This window comes from Camelina sativa, chromosome 11 (genome assembly GCF_030686135.1).
Source record: "Camelina sativa cultivar CO46 ecotype springtype chromosome 11, ASM3068613v1".
NCBI lineage: Eukaryota > Viridiplantae > Streptophyta > Magnoliopsida > Brassicales > Brassicaceae > Camelina > Camelina sativa.
In genome coordinates this window covers 1,403,935-1,428,396 of record NC_141890.1, presented here as the reverse complement: position 1 = coordinate 1,428,396, position 24,462 = coordinate 1,403,935, and the positions used below count along the sequence as shown (strand labels likewise).

The 24,462-nt window shown below is 37.0% G+C and overlaps 3 protein-coding genes, 1 long non-coding RNA gene and 1 pseudogene across 8 annotated transcripts; 3 read left to right on the top strand and 2 right to left on the bottom strand.

Moving 5' to 3' along the window:
- Positions 1 to 1,786: 1,786 nt before the first annotated feature.
- On the bottom strand, positions 1,787 to 5,460 carry LOC104721009 (LOB domain-containing protein 39). Of its 2 annotated transcripts, XM_087476426.1 has the most exons (3): positions 4,641 to 5,158; positions 4,030 to 4,503; positions 1,787 to 2,040 (listed from the first exon to the last, which is right to left on the bottom strand). In XM_087476426.1, exons 1-3 carry the CDS (start codon positions 4,822 to 4,824, stop codon positions 1,874 to 1,876), a joined length of 825 nt encoding a protein of 274 aa, XP_087332552.1. In that variant the 5' UTR covers positions 4,825 to 5,158; the 3' UTR covers positions 1,787 to 1,873. The 2 variants fall into 2 exon arrangements, with proteins under 2 accessions (XP_087332552.1, XP_010437217.2); XM_010438915.3 differs by lacking the exon at positions 1,787 to 2,040 and having other exon boundaries at positions 3,663 to 4,503; positions 4,641 to 5,460.
- A 1,895-nt stretch (positions 5,461 to 7,355) lies between these two features.
- LOC147933526 (uncharacterized) lies at positions 7,356 to 12,605 on the bottom strand. The gene is made up of 2 exons (XR_015570911.1): positions 12,286 to 12,605; positions 7,356 to 7,804 (listed from the first exon to the last, which is right to left on the bottom strand). It is a non-coding gene; the product is annotated as an uncharacterized LOC147933526 (long non-coding RNA).
- A 253-nt stretch (positions 12,606 to 12,858) lies between these two features.
- LOC104727525 (uncharacterized) lies at positions 12,859 to 14,526 on the top strand (annotated as a pseudogene). Its single transcript, XR_015570910.1, has 5 exons — positions 12,859 to 13,207; positions 13,286 to 13,632; positions 13,734 to 13,978; positions 14,084 to 14,191; positions 14,315 to 14,526. The product of XR_015570910.1 is annotated as an uncharacterized LOC104727525 (transcript).
- Positions 14,527 to 14,824: 298 nt separating this feature from the next.
- On the top strand, positions 14,825 to 17,034 carry LOC104721007 (uncharacterized). Of its 3 annotated transcripts, none has more exons than XR_015570909.1 (7): positions 14,825 to 15,197; positions 15,278 to 15,515; positions 15,645 to 15,835; positions 15,948 to 16,183; positions 16,269 to 16,561; positions 16,650 to 16,757; positions 16,847 to 17,034. XR_015570909.1 is itself a non-coding variant. In XM_010438910.3 (7 exons), the coding sequence occupies exons 1-7, from the start codon at positions 14,979 to 14,981 to the stop codon at positions 17,015 to 17,017; spliced, it is 1,407 nt and encodes a 468-aa protein (XP_010437212.1). In that variant the 5' UTR covers positions 14,825 to 14,978; the 3' UTR covers positions 17,018 to 17,034. The 3 variants fall into 3 exon arrangements, 2 of the variants coding, with proteins under 2 accessions (XP_010437212.1, XP_087327730.1); XM_010438910.3 differs by having other exon boundaries at positions 16,318 to 16,561; XM_087471604.1 differs by having other exon boundaries at positions 16,318 to 16,561; positions 16,650 to 17,014.
- Positions 17,035 to 20,410: 3,376 nt separating this feature from the next.
- LOC104727524 (uncharacterized) lies at positions 20,411 to 21,373 on the top strand. The gene has a single exon (XM_010446622.2). It carries the CDS (start codon positions 20,411 to 20,413, stop codon positions 21,371 to 21,373), a length of 963 nt encoding a protein of 320 aa, XP_010444924.2.
- The last annotated feature ends 3,089 nt before the right edge of the window (positions 21,374 to 24,462 follow it).

Here is a 24,462-nt window from a genome sequence, read left to right as displayed (position 1 = left end):
TGAAATTAATACTTCTATTTCGTTGTATGGGTTCATGATCTGAAATTTTAATTTCAGTTCGTGGGATGTTTTGTTTACTTCTTAGATTTCAGATTAGTGATTTGGTAATGTTTTCTATACTAAAATCTCATGTGTTTTATAATTGTGTATTGAGGGAAGGAAGATGATGTAGCTTCAAGCACCAGTTGTTTGCCCGGCGATTCGTCCAAGACAAGTTGGTGCATGTGCTTCACCTGCCAACTACACTGGTCTCAAACCTAGAAGCCAATTCGGGGGTCATCATCGGAACAAAGGTGTCAAGTCTCATGTTACCACAACAATCACTCTTATATTCTACAACAAGAGTACTATTAAGTGTGTTTTCAGCACTCATTATGATGGTACTAGAAGCACCGCTGAGAATTTAATGAACACAATGAAAATTATGTCAAATGAATCAAATCTTAGAACCAGCCAAAGAATATGTTTCATTGTATGATCTCCCATTACTTTACTCTCAAGACCTATATGATCTTCAAATCATATCCATGAATTACTTTCTAGGCATTTTAATTGAAAGAATTTTATTACAACAATAAAATAAATTACTATAGTACTCAAAACATGCAAGCACTATTATCAAACGCTGGTGTTTTATCGTAAAATACGTCCAAACGCAAATAGTACGTAGTCAAGAGACACAATACAATCGCACAAAAGAGATACAATACGTACAAAATAATTTAGAATAAGACAATAAGAATACACACATTGATCCATTGAGGAAGTCATATGCTTTGATTTTCTCCACACATTATGAAAATGATCAAACTATTTTCCTTTGTGTTTTACAATTCTGTTTTTAGATACTTAGAATTTAAGAAATTTTATTTCAAGCACGATAAATTCAACTAATTAGATAGATAGATAAATTGAAATAGTAAATTGAACATAATATAATAAAATCCCGCGCAACATCTCTTCCCTATTATCTATAATGTAAAAGATGATAAAACTTAAAAAAAATATTTTTCTCTCTCTGATATCTTCGCAACGTTCGTTTTCGATCGCCCGTGTACAGCGCACCGTTTGATTTTAATGTGTGGTCCGAATTGGCCACGTGGCTTCATCTCTGCCTTTCCACAACTTTCCAATTGTTATTCAAGAACCGTCCAACATGATTAATCTTTCCAATGGGTTGAAACAATATTTTCCATTTACTCGTAATTTGACCAACTAATTTATAACCGGTTTGTCGAGTGATACTTGCTACTAGAAACATTCAAACGAATATGAACACTACTTATGCAATTTTTCAATTCATTCCATCAAGGATTTCACAATTTGCAATTGTTCTAAGCATCAACTGTCTTTTTTTCCAATTCATCATGAATGAGCAAGATACAGATCTTTTCAAATCAAGAGTGTCGGTTCGTATTGCAATGTTGAGAAGTGTCTCCTTTATAATGAAAATAAAAAAACATAGCTTTTAAGCCTAATATATTATAAAACAAAGTCGTTTGAATAGTTCAAAAAATAAATGGGTCAACTGAAACAGGCCAATTGCTCAACTATTGTGTGATAATCGAGTCCCTTGCTTTCTTGCTTTCTTATTCGTCACATCGTATTTGCCCTTCCACTCATATTGAAAACTATGAGAGGAACATTAATTCTCTATAGAAATATACTTGTTTTGCAGAGTAACCATGGACCATGGTCCAAGGAGTTTGTGTAAGCATTCATGATTAACTTACACATGTAAGCATTTGCATCAAATGAAAAAAGTTATTTCAAGATAATATCATTATTTTATCCCAGTCAAAAAATTAATATCATCATTATTATTATTATTACTATTATTTTAAAGACTCAACAATTTATTTTGATAGCTTTGTTATAGATCACAACAGCATGATAAATCAGTGGCTTGGGGGGTCACTTTCAGACATCTTCCGCTTGCAAATTGCATTTCGATGCATTTTTTGTTACAGTCAGAAATTTTCGAGCAAGAACCAATGACAAATAATCCATGTCTCTGTGATTCATCAGCTTCTGCAGTTTCTGTAATATTTAAAATAATGAATTCAAAAACATATAAGCATATCATAAAGTTTTGGTTTTTTAAGAAAAAAAGTTTGTTACATACTTGGGTATAAGAGAACAGCCACACACAAGAACACAAAAAATAAAGCTTTGCATGATGAAGCCATTTTTGTACTAGCTAGTGTTTTTTTTTTTTTTTTTTTTTTTTTTTTTTTTTTTTTTGCGGTTGTGAAAGAAATATGTTTGAATAGTTCTTAACACTTAAGTAGTATATATATATCCTTCGTATATGCAATTTCCCTATAATATTGACTTTGCTTAAATGGCAAAATATAACAATGAATTTTATTTATAGAAGATCTGGTGATATATACTGCATAGTAGGAGATCTGATGGTATTTATAATGTTGACTAGACTATAATTTTAACATATATGGATACCTAATTACCCTTTATAATAATAATAATCAAAATATTATTTTTATTCTCACTTCTATTCATTTTCCTCTTTTATTTTTATCTATTCTCAAATTTTACCCTTTTTTTTAGAATTTGTTAGAAATACTTTTTTAGGATACCTTTTTCAAAAATACTCATTTTTTAAATATTTTTATTTTTACACTCTTTTACACAATTACAATATTTTAAATTAATTTTTAAAAGTTGGGTTCTCTATTTTACATTTATGATATAGTTTTGAGGGAGTAGGATTTAGTATTTTGAGCTTAGCACTTAGAATTTAGTTATTTTATATATTGAAAAGAGTATTTTTGAAAATGAACAACATGAAAGGGTATTTTAAAAAAATAACATAAAAAATGTATTTTTTTGAACAACCTCAAATTTTACCAATCAAAGTCTATATTATGTGTCCAACCATTTCGAACAAGTAGTCTCTTTTTGTGTCTCTACTGACTAAGGGACTAAATAAAGGGTGTTATTGGATTCAAATTTATTAAAGAATCTTGAAGACTTCAATAAAATCATCAAAAGTGAATAAGCGAAAGATTTTTAAGAATTGCTAGAGAGTTTTCTATAGTTTTGTTGTTTAGTTTTCTAAAATCTTGTAAAATGCTCTAAACCATTTCTATATTTTTGTGATATTTTGCATGACTTTATTTTGTGAAAAAAATATATAAAATCATGAATCAATAACACAATAATTGAATTCATTAACAATCTTAGATTTTTTTGTTTTAATTGAATAACACAAAACTTTTATTGACTTTATAAAAGTATGAATCTATAACCTAAATTTGTTAAGATTTTAAATGATTTTTTACAAACCACAAATTAATAACAATAAAATTTAACAGATTTTTGCAAAATCTTGATCTAAAAACAACATATTTTATGTAATATTTAAAATTTTTATATTCAAATCTGAAACCAATGACCTTTAAAATGAAGAAGAGAAGTGGCTATTTGCATTATCCAAAGCTGTCTTATCCATGAAGATAAAATTTCGGTCGTATAATGTAAATCAGTTATAAGGCAATTTTATATTAATGTCACCTGCAATTTCGGACTCCCTCGGAACTTAATTTATCAACTTTTTCCTTTTTTGGTTGCAACTAATTACATAAAAAAAATTTTTGCTGCCGTGTGTTATTTGTAAATGCAAATAAAAATAAAAAGAGTTTTATCAATATTTTTTTGATTTCATATTACAAAAATTAAACAGTCAAAGTTGGAAAAAAACATGTATATCCTACACAATCCAATTTCTGATGTGTAAGCAAACAATTCTCCACGGGCTATTTATTTCTCAACGGCAATACATATATCCCAAAAATTTAGATATTTCTCGAGAGAGAAATTATTAGTTAGCCAATAGCTATGCGACTAGTAAAATATTCATTCCTCTGGCAACCCGAAAACAAAACCCTAAAAAAGAGCCTCAAAATCGTTAAGTGTTTTTGCGTCGTCAGTTTTAAACAAAAAGGTTTAATAACTTTTTATCTCCTTTGTTTCTTTTGTATTTATTATCTCCTCCTCTCATCATACCTTTTTCCCAACACGACGTCGTTACCGACTCCTCCGATGGACTTCCCGGACGATCACCGTTAACCACTTTACAAAACAGCGGCGGAGGAATAAAGGGAACCGGTACAGCCGAAGCGGTTAGGGTTAAACCTTGGTGGTTCACTTGGAGATCCAGATCCGAATCGGACTTCATACGTTTCCTATCAACCGGAGAGTCTTTCATCTCCGTCATAGATCCGGAGGTGGAGAAGCGGCGGTGTTGGTTTTCGTTTCTTGAAACGTCTCGGTGAAAAATCACGGAAGACTCATCGGAGGAGATCATCAACGACGGAGATTCAAGAAGATCTGAGATTGGTCGTAAAGTCCCGCCGCGAAGAACAGTCTCAACCGCCGCTTGACACACGTGCCAGTTTCCGGTCCAGAACATACCAACCGCTCCGTTAACCGGATTCACCGTTCTCCCACACGCTTCAAACAACAACGACTGAAACAAAGCTGAACAGACAAAAAGCAAGCAAAAAGAAAAATCAGTTTCATCTTTAGATCGGGAAGAGTTTAAAGTCTTTTAACCTAATGGTTTTGTAATAGTGGAACACAATATAGAAAGTGTGCGTGAGTAAGAGATGATGTACCAGGACGTTGTAGTTCGGGTACGGCTGAGATGAAAGACATGAGACCGGCACGGCCAAAGAATTTAGCAACGAAGACAGTGGCGTGGCCTTGTGACTCGGCGGATTCGATCCATTGGAGACAAGGGCGAAGGATGCATGTTTCACTACAACCTTTTCGAAGAACTCTACATCCATTGCAACTCATTTTTTTTTTCTTTCCCAAAATTTTAAAAAACTTATTATCGCATATGAGAAGAAGATCTATCCAATATGTTGGGAAACGAAAAAAAACTGATAAGTGTGGATTTATTTCGGATTTGGAAGCAAGGAAACGGGTACTGCTATAGAAGAAGAGAAAGAGGGAAGAATTAAACAAGTTTTAAGAAGAAGATAGAGGATAGATATTGGATTTATAGAGGCGAGTGAATAATAAAAGAGAGTGTGCCAACTTGTGTTTCTTTTTTATTCATTTGTCCTTTCCATTCATTATTCTAATAAAAACCTTTGTACAAGACATATATTATTAGAGTTATTTACCTGAAAACTTATGGGAACGAGAGAAACTCATAAAAGTTTGGGATTTAGCCGCTTAGGGTATTAAAGAATGGCTGAGAAGGTAGAAACAATACGATTTACTAATGCTAAATACGTTAATAAATTAGAATAGTACTACTATACTAGTTAATTACTATTTGTTTCATGGTTTTTTAGAATGTAAAAAAGACAGAAAGGACAGCGTTTGGGAGGGATTCCAAAGGTATTGGCATTGGACGAAGAGAGAGAGAGAAAGAGAGAACGCGTTTCCGTTTCTCCGCGAACACTTGTCGCTGACTCAGACTCCTCTTTCTATTATTATTACTTTTTTATATATAATTCTTTATTTGATTCAATAAGTACAAGTACTATAAAAGAATACTAATCTAATTTGATAAGAATATAGACAAATCTTACGTCAGGAGACGATGGGGTGCACGTGGATTAGAGGAAATTATTGGTTCAAGTGGTTTGTATTGTTATGGGAATTGTTTTAGGTAATACAAAAACATGATAGTGAGTTCATTGGTAGTTATTGTGTGTTTACTTGATGATGCGATGGGTTTGGTGGTGAATGAATCACATTTCTATATTTTTAGGGTTTAATCATTTGGAAGGCATTATCGATACAAAAGATACTGAAATTAATAAGCAAATGATCATAAGAGGACAAAGTGTTAAAAACAAAGAAACTTAAAAAAAGAAAAAGAGAGAACCAAGTGCTGTGGGTATCTTGCCACATCTTCTTCTAGTATTCTCTACTTGTAGCTAGAAGACACAAAAACAAGATCATCCGAAATCCATATGAATAACAATTCTACACGAAATTTGTTCTTCATTTATATGTTTATCTCATGATTAATGGAGGTGTTATGATTACAATCATAGAAGTCATATGAGGATTACAAAAAGAAAAAAATTGTTTGCGACGTTTTTATATATATGTGAGCTTCATTTCTCCAATCATTTTGGAAATATAAAATGTTATCAATAATAAATAATAACTAGAGAGGAACGTGGTGTTCATGAGTCATGACCTCGTCGTCTTCGCACAGACGCATGTGTCTCCATATGTATATTTTGTACAAAAGACTCTTAATTTATTAATATATTGAGCTCTTTGACTCTACATCCCTACGACACAACATAAGTATATGCAATCTCTTGGAACTACAAAAGCCGTTATTGGCCCTTCGCCTTATTCAAAGGTTTTTCTCTATGCGTATGTCCCTCTCTCTCTCGTACTACGTATACACTTTATCTCGTACAGCGTATATACTAGTATAATCTTTTTAATACTACTTTTTCTTGTATTCTATTTTAAAAAAACCATATATATCTGCGGCGTAGAGAAAATACAAATGACAAAGTGCTATATATGCTTATGCAAATTTCTCAGGGGCGAATTTTTCAAAACACCTGACCTAATTGGATAAATTTTTAGCTCACATCATCTTCCACACTCTGTCGGAATAGGTCTCAAACTACTCCTTAAAGTATTACATTTCACGGAGTGGTGACAGACACTGGTTCAAAGTATTTGGTTGATAATTTTAATAGTAACCAGCAGTGTGAAACACACAAATATATCTTAGTTGTTAAAAATTGATCTGTACAAATTCTCTGTATATATTTCTCTCAAACATGCAATTCAACCATTTGAAATCACTTACTACTAGGATAAATTTTATCTCGCATATTCGCATACGCGTACACTCTCGTAAGACTACATTTTTGTAATTGTACCAAATTGAATTAACATGTATTAAGTTGAATTTTTGTATTTTTTATTTTCTAATTGTCAGGAAGAAAATCTGGAAGTGTATCTTAACTTTCTGCTTTACAATTAATCAAATATGAAAATATTACATTTTTCTACAACTGTTGCTGTCGCTTCTGAGTTCTGACGTTGCATACTTATCCGAAACAGCTTTTTAATTCTGTCTTCCGTACAGTTGAACTAGCTGGAATGACATGCATGGTCACAATTACAATATTTTATTGGCCTAGCCATCATAACTTTTTTCATAGAAATTTAGAGACTAATCCAATCCTTTATGTTGAAACTAGATTAGGATTGGAAAACTTGACTGGCACTATAGCCGGTCCAGAAATATATGAAGTCTTTTATCAATTATAAAACACGGAGTTGTTTTTCTTTTCTTTTCCTGTGCTATTTTTAGATGCGAGTAGGGCTGCTAATAATAAAAGTTACAGAATAGGATTAATAATAAACAAAGTATGATAGTAGCCACCAAAAGGAAATCTTGATGACGCCAAGCGTGTAAACTACAACCACACAAAAGAAAAGAAACAACACAAAAACAAAAGGTAAAATTTAAGTCAAATGAAGGAAGATTCGATTAGATTTTATTGGACAAAATCTGTCGGATGCTTTATTCACAGCATCTCCTCTGTTCCAGCAAGAGTGAGGAAGTACGGATCAAAGAATGTTTTAATGTTTGACATCAGGAAGACGAAGAAGAAGCCATGTAAGCAAGACTACTAGCCGCTCCAAAACAGTTGGTTCCCTGGAGATTCCACCGATCACCTTGATAGTATTGAACCGAAGATGGACCGAACACCAGGAAAGGCCCACTACAGAAATGATCCAGTAAACCCACTACAGAAGAAGACAGAGCTCCCCGTACCTGCAAGAGACGTTAGAACAGAGCAGGTAATGATATCGCACGGAAATAGATTCCAACCACTCTTAACCTTATGTGAAGAATAGATGTGCAACTAGCTGTCTGATAAGGACTAGGATAGAAAAATCCTAGAGGGGTCTGGACTGTTCTCTAGACCCTATATAACACATTGTAACTATCTTGTATAAACCATTGAAACATAGATTTATAATATCAAAGTTTTCAATCCTTTGTAAGTTCCTTCATGGTATCAGAGCCATTGTCACATTAACAGGTATTTCAATGGCCGATTCCTATCCTTTTCCAGACAGCATTCATGTCTCTAGTACTGTTACTATTAAGATTACCAGCAACAATTATCTTCTTTGGAAGACACAGTTCGAATCCCTCCTGTCGTGTCAGAAACTCATCGGCTTTGTGAATGGGACCGTCACAGCTCCACCACGCTTCACCTCCACTCGCACCGGCGAGTCTATTACAGAAGTCCCCAACCCTCGGTTTGAATCCTGGTTTTGCACAGATCAACTGATCCGCTTCTGGCTCTTTGGAACTCTGTCAGAAGAGGTTCTCGGGTATGTTCATACTCTCTCTACCTCTAGGGATGTATGGATGTCCTTAGCTGAAAACTTTAACAAGAGTAGTATCTCTAGAGAATTTGCCCTTCGTCGTAATTTATGGGTGCTAGAGAAGAAAGATATGACTTTTGCTGCCTACAGTCGTGAGTTCATTTCTATTTGCGATGCACTGAGCTCCATAGGCAAACCTATAGACGACTCTATGAAGATATTTCAGTTTCTCAATGGCTTAGGGCGTGACTATGACCCTATCACGACAGTGATTCAGAGCTCCCTCGGCAAACTGTCTCCTCCATCGTTTACTGATGTTGTCTCTGAGGTTGACAGCTTCGATGCAAAGCTTCGGTCTTACGAGAATGCTGACTCAGTTTCCCCTCACGTTGCCTTTCAAACTTCGTATGGTAGCAACAACAGAGGCAACTTTCGCGGTCGCAACAGAGGTCAAAACAGAGGTCGTGGCGGCTATTCCTCCCGAGGTCGAGGCTTTACTCAATATCAAACCACTCCAACCAATAACGGTGAACGTCCAACATGTCAGATTTGCGGAAGGATTGGTCACACAGCAGCCAACTGCTACAATAGGTTCAACAACAACTATCAAGGTGGCGACATGGCTCAAGCTTTCAACTCCCTTTATGTGACTGATGGCAATGAGTGGGTTACAGACTCTGGAGCCACTGCTCACATCACCTCTACACCTACCAATCTTCAATCCGCCTCTTCATACGAAGGCAATGATGTTGTTTTGGTCGGTGATGGAGCCTATCTCCCAATCACTCATCTTGGCTCTGCAACCATCATTACTCCCGCAGGTATAATTCCTCTAAATGAGGTTTTAGTTTGTCCCGAAATGAAAAAGTCACTTTTATCAGTTTCCAAACTCTGTGATGATTATCCTTGTGGAGTATACTTTGATTCTACTAATGTGTATGTGATTGACATAAAAAATCAGAAAGTGGTGGTAAAGGGACCAAGAAGTGATGGTCTTTATGTGTTGAAGAATCAAGAGTTTGCAGCCTACTTCTCTAATCGTCGATGTGCAGCCTCAGAAACCGTTTGGCATCATCGTCTTGGGCATTCAAATTACCAGATTCTTCAACTACTGAGCACCTACAAGGAAATTCTAAGTCAATAAGAGCAGAACCTCTCCCATGTGTGAGCCTTGCCAGATGGGGAAGAACTCTAGATTAAAATTTTTACCTTCTGATTCTCGTGTGTTGCATCCATTAGATCGAATTCATTGTGATTTATGGGGACCTTCACCTACTGTTTTTAATCAAGAATTCAAGTTTTATGCGGTATTTGTTGATGACTACTCTCGTTTTACTTGGTTTTTCCCTTTAAAAGCCAAATCCGAGTTCTTTTCCTCCTTCAAAGCCTTTCAAAAGCAAGTTGAGAATCAATTTGATACAAAAATTAAGTGTTTTCAAAGTGACGGTGGGGGTGAATTCATGAGTACTCAACTCACAACTCACCATCGGGATAATGGGATTGCTCACCGGATATCTTGTCCCTATACCCCTCAGCAAAATGGGGTCGCCGAAAGGAAGCACAGACACATAGTGGAGCTTGGGCTCTCCATGATGTTTCACAGCCACACCCCACTCCATTATTGGGTTGAAGCTTTCTCTAGTGCAGTCTTCATCAGCAATCTCCTTCCCTCAAGCGTTCTTGACAACAAGAGTCCCTTTGAAACTTTGTTCAACAAGAAACCGAATTACTCTATGCTTCGAGTGTTTGGTTCAGCTTGCTACCCTTGCCTTTGCCCTCTAGCTCAACATAAGTTTGAACCGAGATCCCTGAAGTGTGTTTTTATCGGTTACAGTACTCAATACAAAGGTTATCGATGCTTGTTCCCACCAAATGGTCGAGTATTCATATCTAGGAACGTTGTGTTTGATGAAGAATGCCTCCCGTTTCAGCAGCAATATAAGTCCCTTGTCCCAAAATATCAGTCCACTTTCCTAAAAGCTTAGCAAACTGATGTCACAGAGCCTACCTCTCCAGCACAGTCGGCGGTTCCAACCTCTCTTCCTCTCCCTCACTATCCCTCTCCCACATTCTCCACACAAGAAGAAGACGTCATCCCTGCTAATACAAGTGGGACCAATGATGATGGAGAAACTTCCAACACAGAATCTGAGGGGGGAGACAACATTGCAACTGGAGCTGCAGACTTTGCTGTTGACGATGCTGTAGTTGCTTCTCCTACTCCAGTCCTAGAAAATAGCGACAGTGGTGAGGAACCTTACCCTGAAGTACTAGACACTGGCGACAGTGGCGAGGAGTTTCATCCTGTGATACAAGAAAACGATCACCCTATGATAACAAAAGCTAAAGCTGGCATTCACAAACCCAACCCTCGATATGTTCTACTTACCTCCATATTTGCGACTGAAGAACCAAAAACTCTTGAAGCTGCAATGGCACATCCAGGATGGAACCAAGCTGTTCTCGATGAAATAGGGAGAATTCACATGCTTCATACATGGGACTTGGTACCACCAAGTGAAGATATGAACATTCTGCAATCCAAATGGGTCTTCAAAACAAAGTTAAAACCAGATGGTTCAGTAGACAAGCTTAAAGCAAGACTGGTAGCTAAAGGCTTTGAACAAGAAGAAGGTGTTGATTACCTAGAGACTTACACTCTTGTAGTAAGAACAGCAACAATTAGAATTGTTCTAGATGTTGCTAATGCTAAAGGTTGGATCATCAAACAATTAGATGTCTCAAATGCCTTCCTTCATGGAGAACTGCAGGAACCAGTCTTCATGTATCAACCAAATGGATTCATCGATCAGGGAAGACCGACTCACGTTTGTCGTCTCACCAAGGCTCTTTATGGCCTCAAACAAGCCCCCAGAGCTTGGTTTGACACATTCAGTAACTTCTTGATTGATTTTGGTTTTTATTGCAGCAAGTCTGACCCTTCTCTGTTTACATATCGCAAAAATGGGAACTCCTTGGTGTTATTGCTATATGTTGATGACATTCTTCTTACAGGAAGTAACCAAGGCCTTCTCACTGAACTATTGACAGCATTGAACCAACGATTCTCAATGAAAGATCTAGGCCCGCCAAAATACTTCTTTGGCATTGAATTCAAGACACACTCCAATGGCATGTTCCTTCACCAGACCACATATGCTACAGACATTCTTCACCAAGCGGCCATGAGCAACTGCAACTCAATGCCGACTCCACTCCCGCAGCAACTCACACAACTCAACTCAGGATTGTTTGCAGAGCCAACATACTGCAGAAGCTACATTACCTGACCATAACTCGACCAGATATTCAGTTCGCCGTTAACTTTGTTTGTCAACCTATGCACGCTCCAACAGTGTCCGACTTTGGCCTACTCAAACGTATCCTACGGTATCTCAAGGGAACTATCAACATGGGACTACACATACGTCGAGATGCAAACCTATCTCTATCTGCTTACTGTGACAGTGATTGGGGCGGGTGCAAGAACACTAAACGATTAACCTCAGGCTTCTGCACCTTGCTCGGGCCGAATCTTATATCATGGTCAGCAAAACGCCAACAAACGGTGTCCAATTCTTCTACTGAAGCAGAGTATAGAGCCCTTACCGCTGCAGCTCAAGAACTCACCTGGCTTTTCTTTCTACTCAGAGATCTAGGAATCTACCAGTCACATCCTACACTACTGCAATGTGACAACCTGTCTGCAGTCTATCTCAGTGCCAACCCAGCTCTCCACAACCGATCAAAAAGCTTTGACATTGACTATCATTATATAAGAGAACAGGTTGCCCTCGGGTTAATTGAGACAAGACATATCCCAGCTACCTTGATGCTTGCAGATATTTTCACCAAATCATTACCAAAACGAGAGTTCAAACAGCTTCAACACAGACTCGGAGTTGGAAGGTCACCTACCTTGAGTTTGAGGGGGAATGAAAGTATTGAACCGAAGATGGGCCGAATACCAGGAAAGACCCACTACAGAAGAAGACAGAGCTCCCCGTACCTGCAAGAGACGTTAGAACAGAGCAGGCAATGATATTGCACGGAAATAGATTCCAACCACTCTTAACTTTATGTGAAGAATAGATATGCAACTAGCTGTCTGATAAGAACTACGATAGAAAAACCCTAGAGAGGTCTGGACTGTTCTCTAGACCCTATATAACACATTGTAACTATCTTATATAAATTATTGAAACAGAGATTTATAATATCAAAGTTTTCAATCCTTTGTAAGTTCCTTCACACCTGATGTTTTAGAGTCTCTGATTCCTGTTCACAGTATAAGACACGAAAATGTCATTTTCAACTTTTTGACTTCCATGCATTGCCACACACAGAGAGACGGAGACACATGTATCTCATGCATGATGCTATCCACTTGATCAAGATAAAAACAAAGTCACAGTTTTTAGAAAGAGAAGAAGTCCTAACGAGACGGTGAAATGATGCAATCTTTTTACTGTCTTTTTGTTGTGAATAGATAAGAAATCTACAAAAACCAATGAACCCTCTCTTTTCAATGAAACAAGGACTAACAAAAAAAGCAGGGAACAAGGTGTGAGATACATAGAAGAAGAGTATAGTTTTCAGTCAGCTCACCCTGCATATTGAGATGGCTCCACCGAGTCCAAGAGTAGTGGTGAAGGTGGATTTGAATAAGAAACCATGGCAACAGAATCAGCCACTGCATAATAGATGGCATCCTGAGATACCACCAGTAGCAGAGGTTAAGGCTGGTGAGTTTTTCAGGGTGGAAATGATTGATGCAATGGGAGGCGTTGTCAAAGACAATGGCTCTGCGAGCGATATCAAGAACGCAGACCTAACTACTGTAAGTGAGTTTAGTGAGAAAATATGAAAAATCAATGAATATATTATTAAAGAGAAACAACTTTTGGTGATTGTACAGAGTCATCACCTAAGTGGGCCGATTAGGGTTGTGGATGAGGAGGGTGTTGTATCTAAGCCAGGTGATCTTCTTGCTATTGAGATATGCAACTTGGGTCCTTTACCAGGAGATGAATGGGGATATACTGCTTCGTTTGATAGAGATATGCAAACGAGGCTGCCAGGACGATACCAGGAAGAGAAAACGGAGGAAACTGTGACATAAAACCTAAGCAGAGGCTCTAAAATATATCTTCCAGTGTTTGTAGAAGGGGCTAATGTAAGCACCGGTGACATACATTTCTCACAAGGGGATGGTGAGATCTCATTCTCTGGGGCAATCGAGATGAGTGGATTTCTAGAACTAAAGTATATAAATAAGTTTTCTACTATGCATTCTCAGATGTTCTGGGTTTTGTCCAGCGTATTAAACTATTCTGACCCGATACCATTTTGTAACTCGTTAATAGGTGTGAAATCATAAGGAATGGGATGAAGGAGTACCTTACACCAATAAGACCTACCCCTCTCCATGTAAACCCCATCTTTGAGATAGGGCCAGTGGAACCGAGATTCTCAGAGTGGCTGGTCTTTGAGGGTATCAGTGTCGATGAGACCGGAAGACAACATTTACCTAGATGCAACAGTTGCTTACAAACGAGCAGTTCTCAACGCCATAGACTATTACTTCAAATTTGGTTACTCAAAAGAACAGGTACTGGTCTCTGCAGCAGCACTTGTAGAATCTGATCACAAAATAAAAACTTCTAAATTAAAACTAGAACGATAGAAATGATTAAAGAGAATATGGTGTGAACAGGTGTACCTCTTGCTTTCATGTTGTCCATGCGAAGGAAGAATATCTGGGATAGTTGATTCTCCGAATGCCGTTGATACACTAGCAATACCTACGGCCATCTTCGATCAGGTATGAATTGTGTCCATCTGTACTCTACTTAAGTAAAACGCTTGAGTTTGCTCTTTCAACAATTAGTTAACAACTGAAAAATAAGACTGACAACATGATAAATGCTTTTGTATGTTCATGCAGGACATTCGACCAAAGACTCGAAATGTTCCAGTAGGACCTCAGATAGTGAGGAAACCAGACGTACTGAAGTGCACATATGATGGAAAGCTTCCAATTACAAAGAATCAAAGTTCTTCAACACAGCTTCAAGAATAAAATATACAGAGAAGCAACTATCTAGACTGTATAATCAGACATATTTTGAAATAAAGAGCTAAATCCAAACCAAGAAACTCTAGAAACCCGAAGTTAATGAATTGCGTCCTTAATCTCATATACACTATTTTCAGGGTGAATGCATTAGACTCTGTCTCAAAATATCTTACTTTGAATTACAAAAAATACGAAATTAATAAGTCAAATGTAAGACTCCTCCTTCATGAGCTCCACCTCTTTCCGGACATAACAAAGAATCTATTCATAACATAAGTCAACAAAATGTCATTTTCAACTTCTTGTCATCTATGCATTGCCACACAAAGACACAAAGAGACATACGTGTCTTATGGCATATACGAGATGGTGAGAGATGGGATCTTTTACTGTCTTTTAGTTGTGGATAAGGAATCTGCAAAAACCAATGCTTCCTTTTTTTTCATTAAAAGAAAAAACTAATAAGTATATATAAAATATAGAATGTGGGAATAGAGAGAAAATTACTGCACTTATCGGATTTTAATGTTTGATGGCTCCGGCGAGTCCAAGAGTAGTGGTGAAGGTGGATTTGAAGAAGAAACCATGGCAACAGAATCAGCCACTGCATAATAGATGGCATCCTGAGATACCATCAGTTGCTGAGGTCATGGCTGGTGAGTTCTTTAGGGTGGAAATGGTTGATTGGACGGGAGGTGCAGTGAAAGATGATGATTCTGCTGGCGATATTAAGAGCATAGACCTTTCTACTGTAAGGGAGGGGGTTTAGTGAGAAACATGATTACAAACATGAATTGCAAATAGATATAAGTTCTTTTGGTGATTATGCAGGTTCATTACCTGAGTGGACCGATCAAAGTTGTGGATGAGGAAGGTGTTGCAGCCAAGACCGGTGATCTTCTTGCTGTTGACATATGCAACTTGGGTCCTCTTCCAGGAAATGAATGGGGCTTCACTGGTTCGTTTGATAGAGAGAATGGCGGCGGGTTCTTGACTGACCATTTCCCTTGTGCAACCAAAGCTATTTGGTACTTTGAAGGGATTTATGCCTACTCTCCTCAAATTCCTGGTTAGAACATAACATCGTCCTGCTTTTTTTGTCAAGCAGATTAGTAGCAACAACCATGTAGCTTTCCTTGTTATGAGGTGTTTTGTTGACTATTCACATGCTAAATATCTTCACATCACGGCACGGCAGGAGTACGGTTTCCAGGTTTGACACATCCAGGAATCATTGGCACTGCACCATCAAAAGAACTCCTGAGAATTTGGAATGAAAGGGAAAGACATTTAGAAGAAAGTGGTCTCAAATCCCTATCACTATGCGAGGTTGTGCATCAGCGGCCACTGGCAAACCTACCAACAAGTAAAGGATGCCTCCTCGGGAATGTAAGCTACATACCAAAACGATATTTACTGAGGCCATAACAGTGTTTTTTAAGGTGTATACGATGGTACTAACCTCTGAACTCGTGAGGATCCTTACATAATGCTCTTGTAGATTGAAGAGGGAACACCAGAATGGGAAAGGATTTCAAAGGAGGCTGCAAGGACAATACCAGGAAGAGAAAACGGAGGAAACTGTGACATAAAGAACCTAAGCAGAGGCTCTAAAATATATCTTCCAGTGTTTGTAGAAGGGGCTAATCTAAGCACTGGTGACATGCATTTCTCACAAGGTGATGGTGAGATCTCATTCTGCGGAGCCATTGAGATGAGTGGATTTCTAGAACTCAAGTATGTGCATACGTTCCTAATTGTACTTTTCTACCAATTCTCTACTCCATAAGTTTTCTTAAATGTTCTCGTTTTTTTTTTGCAGTGTTTAATAAAAAATTATGACCAAAAACTATTCTGTAACTTATCAATAGGTGTGAAATCATAAGAAACGGGATGCAAGAATACCTTACACCAATGGGACCAACCCCTCTCCATGTAAACCCAATCTTTGAGATAGGGCCAGTGGAACCGAGATTCTCAGAGTGGCTGGTCTTTGAGGGTATCAGTGTCGATGAGAGCGGGAAACAACACTACCTAGATGCAACAGTTGCTTACAAACGAGCAGTTCTCAACGCTATAGATTATCTCTCCAAATTTGGTTACTCAAAAGAACAGGTATACTAATCCCTGCAACTAGAAGTTTCTCCGAGAACCAAACTGATCACAAGCATTAAAACTACCAAGAAATTATGGTTGTGAACAGGTATACCTATTACTCTCATGCTGTCCGTGCGAAGGAAGAATATCTGGGATAGTCGATGCTCCAAATGCCGTTGCTACGCTTGCAATACCCACTGCCATCTTTGATCAGGTTTGACATTACATTACAGGCCTTTGGTTACTGCTTAAGTTGAGAACCGATGCCAAACATCTAATGTTTTTTTGCTTATGTTCATGCAGGATATTCGGCCAAAGACTCGAAAAGTTCCAGCAGGACCTCGCATAGTGAAGAAGAAACCAGATGTTCTGAAGAGCACATACGATGGAAAACTTCCAATTACAAAGAATCCAACTTCTTTTTTTCATCTTAGCTTCTACAAAGAGAAATTACATCTAGAAACTAATAACTAATCTGTATTAATCAAGCATATGCTCTGAATAATAATAATTAAAAAAAAAAAAACCATAACTTTGGTATAATAAATCTACTCAAGAAACCATTAGGCACACCCAAAAGAGTTAACTTTACTTTATATCACACCCTTAGATTTCAAAACTATGATCCAATACATTCCTTGTTCTACCTATATCTTCACTAAACAGGCACTTAGAGATAATAAAGTTTCCAGATTTCCACAGAAATAGATGGAACACGCACGCTCTTAATTCTACCTCTTCTCGTCACTTCCGGAATCAAATGAAGCTTGATAGGCCTGAGCTCTACTTCAAAACACCGACCTGCTGAATCGTGGCAAGAAATATATAGTCGACGAACTGAGAAACCGAAATTTGAAGAACGAAACGTTACTTGCCCAGAATAAAACACGAAAGAGAGAAGACGATAAGGAGAACGAAGCAGCAGCAGTTTTAGGCCCATAAAGCCCAATAGTTTATCACGACACATATGTCTCTTTTCCGGGTAAATTGAATCCTCGGAAATAATTAATTGGATTACTAATTCGTTGATAAATAATACTCCCTAGACCCTAGATTTTATAAAAATTTGATTTTAAAAATACACATATCATCAACATAGTCATTTATGTACGCGTATAATAAAAGTGTAACCCATCCAACATAATCTTTGTTTGTCGATGTTGTTTGTTCAAATCATCAAATGCTTAACTCAGCTGGTTCATTAAGCAGAGACACACACGTATATAATATAGTATATATTAATTAAATGTCTTGGTAATTTGAAGACAAAGTTTATCATATAGTAATAATCAACGATGTAGGATCTAACCCTACATATCAAGATTTGATCAAATGAAGCTAAAACAGGTAATTAATGTTGATTCCGTAAATCTCTCCAACTGTTGAGCCAAGGTTTACTAAACATGGTTACGACATGTAATTTAAAAGAGGCCTAAAGAAGACAAACATTTTCACGAGACTATCGGTACTGAGGTTACTTGTGTCGTCGTCTACATTTATGTTCATGCTCACACACACACACACATGACACATCCATGCGTCGTGTGGGATGTGTATGGAAGATGATATTGATGATTGTGATGATGGAATGGGCTTTGATTTGACAAGACGAGAGTCACGAATTTGAGGAACGATGATATGATATAGAGATATATTATTACTTCAATTTCTCTATCGTCTGTACTCTCAGTAGACATCGCTCCCTGTCTTTCTCTTTTATCATCCGTAGCGGAAGACAAGTCGAAATATATAATATACTAGTATATATCTATTATTATACACAATGCATACTATTTTTTGTGTCTTGGTATTTATAGAAATGCCAGTACAGTCATTTTTCTGAACTATATTTTATAAAATGATACAGACATTTTTAGTGTTTTAGATTCACTGACACTAGAAACTCTAACAATAATTTGACATTATAGCATGATCCACAAATTTTTCATAATCATTCATGATAACTAGATCTATATGATTTCTTTTCTGGACGATATCATTTGAAAACTCCAATGATATGTATTTTTAGACATTGATGCATTTGACTTGTATTACAATTAATTACTATCGCGTTTAAGACAAAATACTATTTTGCAGTACAATAATATGATCTGTGGAATATGAAAACGAGGGAAGCTCCGAGTTAGAGCCAAGAGGCACCGAAACAATAAACCTGCAACTCCAAGCAGAAGTCCCATCTTGTTCCTTTGACTATTTTCTTCTTCTCTCAAATAAGATAAAAATCCTTAACAAAGTCCAATTCACACTTTTATTTATGCACACCTTCTTATGCAAATGTTCTTTTATTATTTTAAACCAAAATGTGCCATGGCCTGGTTGCTTATTTTAGACTAAGAGCATTTGCATTAGCGTATATTTCATCTGTCCTTCATAATAAAATGATTTAATTTAAATCAAAATGTGTGATTATGCGAAGGAACGTTCCTTTAAAGGGGACGTTTATTTGTCCGTCCTTCCTTACCCGTGGCATGCTCTCGGTTGTTTGTGTTGTTTGGGTAGGGGATAGAAAAAAATTGAACCATCGACTTCTATTTTTTATCTCCGACTCTCTCTCTCTTGTTTCTATCTCTCTCGACGGCGACTTGTTTTGCCGGCGAAAGCATCCGAATCGATCTGCGGTATCATCTAGAAGATTATTCGCCGGTATCAATTGAAAGGAGGTTAGTGTTCTACTCGTGTTCGATTTTATGGTTTGCTATATTGTTTCTGGGATTCGAAATTGTTTCTCGATTTAGGGTTCTCGATTTATTAGTCTCTGATTTGTTATTAGAGTTCGATTTAGGGTTATGGGTTTCGATTATTTATCCTGAATTTAATCTCTCGATTTAGGGTTCTGTGATTAGTTTAGGGTTTCGTCGATTTAGGGTTCTGCGATTAGTTTAGGGCTTCGTCTCTGGTTAGGGTTTCGATTATTTTTCCTCTGATTCGGTACGTCTGGTCTTTGATTGTTTAGTCTCTGGTTCGATTGTTCTCGATAATAGTTTTATCTTTGGGTTTACGGTGCAAATGTTGATGATTTTTGTTTAGATTTAGGGTTTTGGATTATGTCTCAGTTTTGGTTCGAATTAGTTTTTTAGATTATGTCTTTGGGGTTAGCTGGATGAGTGTATGAGTTTCTGGCTTTGTCTCTTTGTTATTTTGTTTGGATAATGTTAATTCTTTTATGTTAAACTGACTATACCTTGCATATTGTTTGCTGTTCATGAGTTTCCTCAGCGTCACTTAAAGATAGCAACACATCACGGGAAATCACAGAAGAAGCAGTTGACAATCATTGAGTCAGAGGTAAATTTTTTTTTTTTTAATGCTTTGGTTGTTGATTAGTTGTTCTTTGTATTGGTCTCAATAATTGATTTGGTAAACAAATTTATATGATAGGTTCTTGATCATAAATTGTTTTGGTTGGTGTAGACTTGGTCTCATTCATTGCTTTGCTTGTAATAGTGATCTATTTAAAGAAATCTGTTAAAAGTTATGAGAATATATATTATTAGTGGTGATGATCTCTGCTTATTGTAATCTAACTTAATTGTGATCAAACTTATATATTAAAACCGTAAATATTTTGTCTTAAACCATCTCCTCTATCAATTTAATGGGATACTAGAATGCTTTGTAGTTGTGTATTGGTGTAGTTGTGTACGAGTATGGTTTGTAGTTGTCATAAATTGTGATTAGACTTAGGTTGTTGTAAGTTAGGTCATTATGAATGGTAACTTATTACCTGATATCTTTTCACAATTTAAACACCAAACCCGCCTTCAATCTTTCTCCATCTTCTTCTATCTCTCTTCTTTGTTAAACCAACAACATTTCCGAGTCCTCATCATCTAAAACTCTTCTGCTATGAGTTCTTACAATCCATTCTGTCAGTCCTCTAGTTATTTAGAGCTTCTCAACAGTCAAGGAGAGTCTCTTAACCAAGAAAACTCTCCTTATGAGAGTTTTCCATCACCTGGCGACAATGTTGCTTACGAAGTACCTCCTTACTCGTCTCAAGAATCTCAAGATGTACCTCTTTCTCAAGAGACACCTGCCAGGAAGAACAGGAAGAAATGGAATCCGGCCGATGATAAAATTCTTATCAGTGCGTGGCTGAACACTTCAAAGGACCCGATTATTGCAAATCAACAGAAGGGAGGAAGCTTTTGGCAAAGGGTTAACAAATACTATGCAGAGACTCCTCATGCTCTAGCCAATGGTGAACAAGGGATGAACATAAACTGTAAGCAGAGGTGGTTTAGAATCAATGAGTGCACAAACAAGTTTTGCGGGGATTACGCAGCTGCAGAGAGACTAAACAGTAGTGGACACTCTGAGAACGATGTGGTAAAGATGGCTCATGACATCTACTTCGCTGAACAAAAGACGAAGTTTACAATGGAGCATTGCTGGTGTTTGTTAAGGTTTGAGCAGAAATGGATGAATCTTAACGCTTTTAACAACACTTCAACTTCAGTCAGAACAAAGAGAAAACCTGTTTCAAAGGCAGCTTCACAATCCGAGACAGCTTCACAATCCGAGGCAGCTTCACAATCCGAGACAGCTTCACAATCCGAGTCAACCCACAATGAGCAAGTCTTTGAGGAAAGGCCTCAAGGTATCAAGGCTGCAAAGGCCAGGAGGAACAATTCTCAGGGGAAGGCTCTTGCTGACTATAAGAGCATGTGGGAAGTAAAGAAGGTGGATATGGCTGAAAAGGAGAAGCTACAGAAGCTTGGCATACTAGACACACTTCTCGCCAAACCAGAACCACTTAGTGAAGTTGATCAACTTATCAAGGATAAGATAGTGGCTCAGTATTTCTGAGATTGTTGTTACTTTGTATGATTTTCTTAGTAGCTAAGTTCGAATTTCTGTTTTAGTTCTGATTGTGTCAAACTGTTCTTGTATGATTAATCTATTATCCTTGTGTTTCTGACTGTGTCAATCTATTCTCTATGTGTATATGTTTCATATAAATAAGATGGGCCATGACAACAGCTACTCTCAGCCTGATTCGTCAGACCAAGCTGTGGACAGTGAGATAAAAGCTTTGATTCGGATGGATGAGGCTGAGAGTAGCTTCATGAATGCTGAGGTGACTCAATACCCTCCTCAACCTGAGTTTGAGTTCGGATTCCCGAAGGTATGCTATTGTGGTGGTCAGCCCCTCTTATCTACAAGTTACAACAGATGGTATGGTCAGCCCCTCTTATTTTCATATTGCTATGTTTAACTGATTATTAAGTGATTTGCTAATTATATATGTTAATGCAGGTTCTACACATGTGGGAATGTTGATGATGGAGAGATGCATATTCACAAGTGGTGGGATGAAGCTGTTATGGAGGAGATGAGAGAGATTGGCAGACAATGTGACGTCCTGTCTCAGAAGGTAGATAACCTTCCAATCTCGACTAACTATGAGACAGCGCAGACAATCGACCGGTTAGAGAAGGAAATATTTGAGCTATGGAAGACCAGAAATAGGATTAGAAATGGTTTTGTATTGATGGTTTTGGTATTGATGATTTTTGTATTGATGGTTTTGTATTGCTGGTTTTTGTATTGATGGTTTAGTATTGATGATGGTTGTATTGATGGTTTTGTATTGCTGGTTTTTGTATTGATGGTTTAGTATTGATGATGGTTGTATTGATGGTTTTGTATTGCTTTTGTGGTATCCTTGTTATATGGTTGAAGTCACGGATCATTACTGTGGTAATCACAAGATTTTGTCACAAGCTTTTGTTTTTATTGCTTTTGTCACATTGCTTGAAGTCACGGATCATCACGGATTGAGTAACACAAAATCATTTGCTATATATATGTTTCTCTTGTAACACAAAACCAAACAAATGAGCTAGACAAGATTTCCACTTCTCTTTTTCTTTCTTTCCTCAAGAAGATAACAAGATCTACACTTCTCCTTTTTTTTCTAAATGGCATCTTCATCATACCATTATCACTACCAAAGAGATGGTATGGATGATGATTTTGATGCATATTTTGATAATTATGCTGAAAATTCTAATCTCATTCAAGAACCAACAAAGCCGCACAAACGGATTTTTATCTCAAGAAACCGAGAAGAAGGCCACAATAATCTTTGGAATGATTATTTCAGTGATACTCCAACATACCCGGACTATTTATTTCGGCGACGGTTTCGCATGCACAAGCCATTGTTCATGCGTATTGTGCAACGTCTCTCTACAGAAGTCGAGTATTTCCGTCAATCCCAGGATGCAACCGGTCGGGCTAGTCTGTCACCTATACAAAAATGTACTGCAGCAATTCGCCAATTGGCATATGGTACTGCCGCCGACACAGTAGACGAGTATGTACGAATTGGTGGTTCAACAGCTCGGAAATGTTTGCATGAGTTTACCGCCGCAATAATCCTGTTGTTTGGCGATGAATACCTAAGACGTCCCAGACCAGACGACCTAGAAAGACTACTCTATGAAAATGAAAAACGTGGATTTCCCGGGATGGTTGGGAGCATTGACTGTATGCATTGGGGGTGGAAGAATTGTCCAACAGCTTGGAAAGGGATGTATTCACGATCAACCGGAAAACCTACAATCGTGCTGGAGGCGGTAGCTTTGTACGACCTTTGGATATGGCATGCTTTTTTTGGAGCTCCAGGTACTATGAACGATCTTAATATTCTAGATCGATCAAATGTTTTTGATGACATTCTTAACAGTAAAGCTCCGGAGGTCAACTACTTTGTCAACGGAAGGGAGTACAATTTGGCGTACTATCTCACCGATGGTATTTATCCTAAATGGGCCACTTTTATACAATCTATCTGGCTTCCACAAGGTATGAAAAATTCTTTCTTCTCTAAAAAACAAGAAGCTGTGCGGAAAGATGTTGAGCGTGCATTTGGAGTCTTGCAAGCTAGATTCGCCGTTATTAAAAATCCATCTCGTTTATGGGATAAAAACAAAATAGCAAATGTTATGAGAGCATGCATAATACTCCATAATATGATTGTCGAGGATGAACGAGGAACATACAGTTACCGAAACATTGTTTCTGAATTTCAACACGGAGAAGATGTGGATCAAACATATACCGTCGGTGCCGCCAGCTTGAGTTCAAATATGAGCACAACGATTACTCGTCTTACAGAAATTCGGGATAAAAAAGTCCATGAACGGTTAAAAAAAGATTTGATTGAGCATATTTGGACTAACTTTGGACATCTTCCAGATAATGAAGATTGATTAAAAAAATTCTATGAATTGAATAAAATGTTTGTTTTTATCTTTGATGTTTGTATGGTTTATGTTTTTTATCTTTCATGTTTTAATTGTATATTTTGTTTTTTTTTCAAGTTTTTGTAACTTTTTATTTTTTTAATGTTTTTAATGTCAATGTTATATGTTTTATTTAAATTAAAACTTTAATATGTTTTTATTTATTAATTTAAATAATTAATTTTTTAATTTAATAAATCTATTATTTTCTCCAGGGGACCAACTCTGAGGGATACCAATGCTCGTACTAAACTTTAGAAACTCTCAAAATAAGATTAATATATTTGAAGGACCATAAATTGTCCTTTACCAATGCACATGCTCTAATGGGTTTCTTTTTATGATTATAGCTAGTTTTTACCCCCCTAAATAAAAAGTATAGTTCTATTTCTTATTTCCATTCATTTGAAAAAACAACATACAGAATTTGGAGTAGAAAACATTTTTTATTTGGAGAATCGACTATCCCAGCATGATTTATCCCGAATTTATTTTTAGAACATAATAGAAAGAAAAAAAACGCATATTATCGTTTGTTTTTGAATTACAATTAGCCTGGGAGGGAGCATACAATTAACGGCACAATCTTTCGAGACGCATATTCAATTTTTATTATCGTGTTAATATATTCACAAATGTGGACAA

Excerpts from the sequence above, each read along its gene's own strand:
- LOC104721007 (XM_010438910.3), top strand. The coding sequence starts at position 14,979 with ATGGCTCCGGCGAGTCCAAGAGTAGTGGTGAAGGTGGATTTGAAGAAG. Across the intron at positions 15,516-15,644 it reads CTACTCTCCTCAAATTCCTG|GAGTACGGTTTCCAGGTTTG; the intron begins GTTAGAACATAA and ends ACGGCACGGCAG. Across the intron at positions 16,562-16,649 it reads TTGGTTACTCAAAAGAACAG|GTATACCTATTACTCTCATG; the intron begins GTATACTAATCC and ends GGTTGTGAACAG.
- LOC104727524 (XM_010446622.2), top strand. The coding sequence starts at position 20,411 with ATGAGTTCTTACAATCCATTCTGTCAGTCCTCTAGTTATTTAGAGCTT.
- LOC104721009 (XM_087476426.1), bottom strand. The coding sequence starts at position 4,824 with ATGAGTTGCAATGGATGTAGAGTTCTTCGAAAAGGTTGTAGTGAAACA. Across the intron at positions 4,504-4,640 it reads ACCCGAACTACAACGTCCTG|CTTTGTTTCAGTCGTTGTTG; the intron begins GTACATCATCTC and ends TTGTCTGTTCAG. Across the intron at positions 2,041-4,029 it reads GACGTCGTGTTGGGAAAAAG|AAACTGCAGAAGCTGATGAA; the intron begins GTATGATGAGAG and ends TAAATATTACAG.